We start from the raw sequence: 8,763 nt of genomic DNA, 5'->3' as shown, positions 1-8,763 counted from the left end.
CGTGCCATAAACTTTCACAGAACTTCTCATGCTCTTAGTAGTACATATTTGCAGAAAAAGAGAGTTGTGTAACACTAACTGCTCTGGATTTCTTAATGCATGCTCTGAGTTCACTTCAAATAAGAAAGGGGAGGGGGGCGGGGAGGAAGTGCCTACTCTAATTATCTAAATTCCATTTTTAAATATCAGCATCCTGGAGAGTAGAATGCTCTCTCTCCCTCCTTCATGCACCCAAGATTGACCGAAACTATACTTTTCAAAAGCTGCAGACAAATCACTTTCATGACCATCGTCCTCTCAGCTAAATGAGACACAAGCATTAATGAGACAAACCAGTCAGGAGTCCAAGGGCATCAGTTCCACACATTTAAGTCCATTTAAAAGGAACTAGAAAGACTGTCAGACACATTATTTTGAGGACAACCATGAAATCATTAAATTTCTGTAAAGAGACTTTCTGAAAAATAACACTACTTTAGGTTGAAAATATTGCCTGGTGAACTTCCCAAATGCAACAGCAATTTCATATATTGCTCTGACATTTCAACCAGTATTTATGGCATATTAACACTAACACCTCTCATCCAAGAATCTTATTTTACTTTACAAGTATTAACTGTGTCACAAATAGTTCGTTCATCCTTTAAATGCAAAGGCTCAGCAAAAAGAGATTTGGTTACCCATTCCAGGACACACTTATCTAGCTGAAGAGTCAGACAGCATCATGACTGCAGGGAGATTCAGAGCTCACGACTGGATATCATTCCTAAGCTCCTGCTCTTAACATCACAAGCCATGTTAGCAAGCGTTTCGCACGGCTGTCAGACCTCTGCTGAGCCACCCAGGGTAAGAGCAAAAACCACGTTGTTTTTGCACGAGCGGGTACCTTGAGGTGCCACTCCACACAGCAGCTTAGGCTGATGAAAGCTGCAGTTGCCAGGATAAACCTTTCACTTTCCTTCTTCGCGGTGCATTCCCTCTCCCTCTCTCCTGTGCCAACACTAACACAGTTCAAGGACCTGAGCAAGCAGAAAACGCAGCCAGCAGAAAATACTTGGCCAAATCAACTCCCTCAAATTAGATTACTGTCGGGAAAATGAGCAACGCTGCCGGAGCAAGGAAAGCATCCTGGGATGCGGGAGAGGAAGAAATGGCATTGCAGCACAGCTGGCTTAGATCTGCATAGACTGACATGGAGTTGAACCCTCTACACCTTTTCCATGAGGATGTAGTGGGGTAAATTGAGTACTGCTGAACTCCACTGTCTTTTCCCTGCTCGTCCGTGTGCCTAAGACGACCAATAATTTTTGCCATTAATTCACTTAGAAAAATCACAGAGTGGCTCAGCTTACAGCAGCAGAGCCGTGAAATATATCTCCAAGTGCTCTAACAGTACTCCCAGAGAAGTATGGCATAGCAAATACAATTTAAGTGCAGCTTTTCAGCGAGATTGCTCACAGTGCTGGCCACCGGACCTAGCTGTGTACTGCGGAACTACTCCATCTCCCTGCTCAAATCCCGCATCCGCGTGTCATTCTTGCTTATAAGGAAGGATATGTCACACAGCCTCTGGACGGAGAAGCATCATATGCAAAGAAAGAGGCTTTCTCGATCAACAGTTTCTGATATCCAGCTCTGCAGCAGCACAACAGTAGTGTGCAGGCGGAGAGTAGGCTTCAGTTTCTCTTGTCCCAGTTTCCTTATGGTGTTTCAACAATGTTTAGGCTGCTAAATCACACCATTTTTGGAAAACACCCAAAAGCATTAGACAGAAGACCCCCAAAAAAGGAAAGTAATAATTGTCAGTGTCTTCTCGGTAGACAGACCACCAAACAGCCTGCATACTTGTGCTGCTAAAGATACGACATATGTCCCAGAGCATATATGTGATTTTCCCTCCCTTTTGTAGAAGCAAGAAAATAGATACAGACCACTCCCCAAAAAATTGAGATCCATCAACTGCAAATACTACTACTACAAAAGAAGAGATCAACACTTCCTTGGAGGCAAATAGCACCAGCCTAAGCTGATAACAGGATTCTGAGTACACATGGAGATGTCTTTGGTATTTTCTCCAGCAGACAGGTACTGCACTGAGACAAAAGAGCTGATCATCCTATCACTGGTATTATTCAGCAGGGACAGATGCCTCTCTCTCATCGTGGTATCAAAAAAACAGTGCTAAGAAAAGGTGAATGAGCTGTTAAAAGTTCTGTGCTATAGATAACAGCAAGGAAGATCCATCACACCAAATATGAGTGAACACTATAGCGTGTCCCGACACCAATGCAACAGGACAGAAAAGCCCTTATCTGGGCTAAGGAGATTTGGCCTAGACTGAACAAGTAAAACAACACAGACTATGCCGCACACAAAACCTCCTGCCTTTTTCCCAAGCATGCACACCACCGTGCCTTTCACACAACATAATTTGGGATGGGATGGTGCAGTGTATACATTGAATTGTGCCAGAAAAACTAGGAATTCCTTCACTGCATTGTCCTGAAGCAACTAGTCATGTCAGTACATCGCTAATTGCCGTTGTAACACAGCTCACAGTTCTCTCCAGCCGAGTACTTGGTCCTACAGTCATTACGCTCTTCAGAAGGATATTCCACCCACTCCTACACTGAAGAGCTAAATTAGCTCCATGCACAAAATGCCAAGTTAAAATTTAAACAAGTTTCAAATCTCTCCTGCTGGTACGGCAATACAACCACAGGCTAAGCTGGCTCCAGTACAAGTAAATAACTTCAAACCATGTTTTCCTGAACAAGGCTGCTCTAATGTTTTGACAAACTGATTTGTTTGTTTGTTTGTTTTCTAGCACTCTGGTACCCATCTCTAAAAGGTCACTCTGTTTTTGTCCTGACGAGTTCAGTATTAATTCTTCCATTCTCAGAGAAGGTCAAAAATATATAATATCTGCATGTTCAGCACCTAAACACTGCACAACATTGTGCCACCTATCTAAACTACACCACAGTGCTCGGTGCAGTTATAAGGAAGCGTTCAGAAATCCAGCTACAAAAACAAGCTGCTGAAAACAACTCTTTCACATTTCCCACAAAGGACAATTTCCAGCCCACCATGAGCGCACATTATTACTTTTGTACAGAACTATAAAGAGATAACCTTGTTGTAACGTAGTTCACATGCAGAGATGCACAATGTACACGTGCAAAAGATTATCCATGTGAATTGCGGAGTCATGTGATACTGTTCTAGCATGATGAATAAACTTCACTCATTACAGTCTGCAGGAATTGCATCGTTTCTCTGATGCACCCCGCCATGAACCCGCTTCTTCCAAACGTTCATCCTCCCCCAACAGCAGGCACATTTAAATAAACACTTTTAAAACTGAGTTTTCTGCTCCCCCTGCCACAAACATAAGATCTCCTCTCAAAAAATTATCCTTATTCGGAAAAACAGGATAGAAATAATTTAGTCTTGGGATCAAGGGTTGCCTTACACTGTAAGGTAAAAAAAAAAATTAATCCGCTCCTATGAAACTAACGTACAAAAAACCCACAAGATTTTGAACAAAGAAATGGAAGATTTCCTCCTCTCCATGTCAGTCAATGCTCATCTCTTACCCTAAAACAGCAAGAGATTATGGATCTTAAAGTGCTGCTTTTATGCATTGTAAAAGCTCTTTTAGAAGCTTTTCTGACTCCCTCCGACACCCGTGCTGTCAGGCCAATAGCAACGAAACCTTTACAAATGGGTTGTTATATTTTTCTTGGCATCTATTTTATAGAAAGCTTGGTCAAATATTTTCTCCCCAACATGGAAAGCATATTCACTCTCTATATGTGCACACCTACGCATGCTGCTGTATAGAAGTTTTATCAATGTTGTTTTGGAATAGCCAGTATAACCCCCTCCCAATTTCACCACTCACAAGGAATGAAACCATCACAAACTCTCACTGATAAGGGGGAATTACCAGCCTTGTCATTCTGCTTCACTGAAGATAAAATAAAATCTTGGAGGATTCTTACTCCCAAGGCTTTGTCTTCCTGGAACAAAGTCTACAGAACTCAAAGCTCTTAAAGTTTTTCTAGACCTCATGGAAGACAGTAAGATGGCTGGAGGCACCCCATGCCAAGCCCTTAAGTTTAATTCTTCCCTTTAACAGGGCCAGACAGCTTCAATTCTATGACATTCTTTTGTTTAGAAAACCCATCATTAACCTCTGGCTGGACATTCCCAATCAAACTTTTGCAAGAACAATATTGAAGGAAAGTGAAAATTTGTATCATGGAGAAAACTGATCAAGATTTCTTTAATAAAAATAGTAACCCCTCTAGAAAGACAAATAAGTGGGTAAGGAGACAGTGGATATGATCAAAGGCCCAAAGCTTACATTTACCATGTCCAAGAAGTATCTAAGTTCACACCATGCACACAGTTGGCTGTATTTGTGTAAGCAAAAAAAGTGTGTGAATCACCACACAGTCAAACAAGCCTCTAGAGCAACAGCTAAATAGACCTGTGCCCTACAATGAAAAACTGTGTTAGAGTAGGAGACAGAGAGCATTTTTCATGAACAGACCAGAGGTGGAATGACCATCATAAATCTTGCCACCTCTTGTAAATAATGCCAGGCTCATTTCTTTGACCTCCTCTATCAAATACTGGGTGAGGACTACATCTGGGTGCTATATATAAAGGCAATTCCAAAATAAATAAATAATTAAAAAATTCTAAGGTGCATGTGTTAGCCTCACAGCAAGAATGAGAGAACAGACATGTGACAGATGATAGCTCTGCTGCTTGTGAGAGCCTCAGATACAAAGGTGAGCTGCATGGTACCAAAATAAAGCCTAAGCAATGTACAGCTTTAGTACGCTACAGTTAAGAATAAGAATCAAGTAAGAATCCCCTGAAAACGTGCTGGTGTCTCAGCTGACTATAACCAAGCCATAATGACAAGAGAAGACAAGTGAATAGAGCTGTGACACTTCATAAGATAGGCATGACATGGTAACACAGAACAAAAATGTCACTGTTTAAAAGCTTCTGATAAATCACTTGGTAGGCAAGAGGAATCAACCTTTCTATACACCATAAGGATGAATCCACAGAATTTTTTTTGCTGATATTTAAGCTCTCTGGAGTTTAACAGTCTGTTATAAATGTGACCGCTTACCAAAAATCAAGACAAATTCCAGCACAGCCATCTCTTGAGTATAACAGGTATTCTCTAGTATCCCGGTTATAAAAGCTGTTCCAAGCTGAAAGTGTGCCCACCTCAAGGATTCTTACCTGCAAGACATCTTGGATCTTCACCCACACATCAACCATGTCATAGAGCTTGATATCACCATCATACTGGCTGCAAGGAGAGGCCACTGTTTGCTGAAGGTGTCCAAGGACGACAGAGTGCGCAGCAGCTACAGCGTTGAATTTGTCAAAAAGAAGCTCTAGCAGCTCCAGCAGTAACCTGTAAACCATCAAGACAACCTCCACTCAGTTTCCAGAAGACACCATAGGCACACTGTCGTGCAGCACATCAGAGCAGCGGGCCAGAAGGCAGAAGGCTGTGACGTCATACCCTATTTTGTGACAGATGCTGCGTGCAAGCAGGGAGGTCACCTAGCTTCAAACCACCTCTGGGCTTCAGGTGACTAACTTCAGCTGTTAGCAGCTCAGGTTTGGTACCTAAATACTCCTGAGGATCTTCCTTTTCACTCCCCCTCCTCTATACCAGAGTTGCTCACCTTTAATGTGGTCTACTTGGGGGTACAGGAAAGACAAATGCATTAGTAATTACACAGTAACTATACTTCAGTGCCATGATATTAGCAAACATTTTAAGTTCCCAGACAGAGTTGCAGGCAGGAAGGGAGACTACCTGCTTTTTCTCCAGAAGAGTGTAAATTCAATAAAGACTGACTTACCCATACAAGCAGAATATAAGATACTTATTTGGAATTATGAAATGAGTATTATGGAAGGTTTTAAACAACACAAAAGATCAGAAACCTAAAACATGAAGTCTCATCAACTGTGTCAGTTATCAAGACTGTACTACTGTATGGAAGGTGCTACAGCTATAACCTCATCTAAATGTACTACACTTTACCTGCTCCTATGGCTTCCTTACTGCTCAATTATTGTAATGTACCTTTGCAAAGTCCTAAATATATTGCGATAAGCCAATGACTCATCACAGTTTTTAATTATTTTGGGGAAAAAAAAAAAATTCTGATCAAGTTCACTGCTGCTTAATGAGCAATTCAAGTACACATGTAACCCCAACAAAATGTGAAGATAACACTTCCCAAATCCATATGTTAGGCACTTTCTAGCTCTGACAGACAGTCTCCATCACATTTTACTGCAGCAGCTTAGGAGTTAGCACATGCTTTCTGTGTCTGCTCATCAGAAGTTGCTATCCCCAGAGCAGGACAGAAGATCTGCAGCAGAATCAGAGCTGCACCCACTCCTTAACCAACACACTTCAGTCTTCTGTGTTAGTTAGCAATCATTAATAAGGCGTGCATTCATGCCTCAGCCACTTCATTTCTGAGTGCTGAATATCTGCATACATCCACTCTCATCAGCTGTTTAAGCCAGCAGCTGGATAGTTAACTGGAGTAATGAAGAAGCTGTTGCACATTTTACTGTCTGGTGGTAACAGCAGCAGAGTGGCCTGGCATGATGTTGTGGCTAAAACCACCTACCTGAGCCTACAGCAAGCCTAGGTTGAACTTCTAGTCTGCAAAGGACTATAGCCACTACACTACAAAGGTGGCTATTGTTTAAAAAAAAATTACTATCGACTTACTGTGTCTCATTCATATACTACAGTTTTACTTATACAGATATATATGCGCAGCATTATACGGCAATTTCTTGGGGATCTCATATGGGCCATTCACTTGCCAATAATGTCAACTACACAGCTCAAATGGTTAAGCAGAAAAGCACCTTGATTCAGTAAAAAGAGCCATTGGATAACTCTGGGAGGGTAGAGTGAGGCACAGTAGAACAGGTCAAGTGGCCAGATGTACGTCATATTAAAAATAAGGATGTGTTTAGGAATCATGGTACTCATAAGAAACACAGGGACATTAATATTGCCATACCTTAAGTGACTGTAGAACTAAGGCACGTCTTTACTCAAAACAAACTGGTGTGTATATCAATTCTCTTCATATTTAAGAATAGCGACAAATGCCTAAAGAAAATTGTTGGTACTAAGAGAGAAAACACTGCTTTTTTACAGGTCTTTCCAAATTTAAGTAAGACGCTGGCAGGGGATAAACAGAAGTATACAGGACACGATGGTAAAGACAGCACCAGAAAAGACAGCTGTTATTAATATTAACAGCATTACATTTTCAATACCGGAAAGCCCAGTGTGGAAGAAAAGCCATTCTCCTCCATTTTGGCTTTGTATAAAGCTTAATAACAATCCTGTCCAAGTGAAATTGAGAAGTTGCTACTGTGGAAAGACCTATACATCTTCCTCCTTTCCTAACTTCCGTTAGCCCATCACCAATGTTATCAGTGAAGGAGACAGGACAATACGCAGATAAGGCTGCCTGAAAAACACCCTCCATCGCTGTCAAGCAAGTGTCTTCTCCAACCCACTCTAAGACATGGGAGAGGCAACTATTGCTTCAACAGCTCCTAAGACATATCTAGAACTTCTCATAGCAAGTGACAGAGAGGCAGCTGGGGCGAGTGGCTGGTCAGCCAGAAGCCAGACCAAAATAGGAGGAAAGCCAGATGTAGAAGAATTTGGATAGACGAGGAATTTCGTGTTGGAAGAACTTACATACAGCCTTGGCTGAAATGCCAAAAAAGATAACAACATAGGAGCAAATTAATTATATACCACTGAGAAAATTTATCAGTGCGAGCCCAACTTCTACTAACATCCCATTACAAATGAAAATTTAGTTCTCTATCTGCCTCCTTGTTGCTCCAGGAAAGTACAATTTTGCAGAACTGAACTAGCTGGATAGTTTGACAAATTCATTTTTATTGTCCCTAAGTGAGCCTGACCTCACATTATCAACTTGTTTATGGAGCCATTACTAAAATAATATTATACTGAACAGAATTATTTGGGTTGAAATGCCAATGTCTTCCTATTCTCATGTTACAGACTGATAGACATGAAATCTCCCCGATCCATGTTCTTCAGTGGCACTGACTACCACCCCATTACATTTTCCACTCTCAACTAACATCATATTTCCACATCTCCCTGTTTTCAAATTAGCCAGCACCTCTTATCCTAATTTTCTTTTCTCTAAAAGTCTTCTAAATCTGTCAGGTCATTTTTGAAACAAGGTGACCCAAAAGAGACACGGACACAGTCCGTGTCAGACAGCCAACAAGACAAAACAGCATAAAATAATATGACCTAGATTTTATGCATATGCGGTTGCAGCACTCAGTGACCTAAGCAGAACACATACAGAGAATGACAGGAGACCAGCTTAGGCAATTTGTCAAAGCAATCTCGTAACCCCTTCACCGAGAAATATGGTAAATACGTTGAGAGACAGTGACACACACCCGGAAGCAACTCCTATTGTCCGGGCAATAATGGAGAATGAATTGATGCAGAGTGACTGCTGACACCTGAATGAGGTCGCTAATGACAGTTCATGAATTTTAGCAGCAATAATGTCCTTTGCCTGGTCAGTGTTGTATAGACGCTTGTATAGATGCTGTATAGAGTGTTGTAGTGTAATAGAGCATGTATATAATTTCTGTATTTAGTTTAAAGCCTCG

At 41.3% G+C, this 8,763-nt stretch overlaps 1 protein-coding gene across 1 annotated transcript in view; it reads right to left on the bottom strand.

The window, feature by feature from the left end:
- Window positions 1-8,763, bottom strand: part of EXOC4 (exocyst complex component 4) — a 473,947-nt gene that overhangs the window by 352,478 nt on the left and 112,706 nt on the right. The window contains exon 9 of the mRNA XM_009328697.1: window positions 5,275-5,452. Coding sequence (XP_009326972.1) covers window positions 5,275-5,452 — 178 coding nt within the window. The remainder of the gene's footprint in view (window positions 1-5,274; window positions 5,453-8,763) is intronic.

Source organism: Pygoscelis adeliae, unplaced genomic scaffold, assembly GCF_000699105.1.
Source record: "Pygoscelis adeliae isolate BGI_AS28 unplaced genomic scaffold, ASM69910v1 Scaffold207, whole genome shotgun sequence".
NCBI lineage: Eukaryota > Metazoa > Chordata > Aves > Sphenisciformes > Spheniscidae > Pygoscelis > Pygoscelis adeliae.
This window is presented reverse-complemented; position numbering and strand designations above follow the sequence as displayed.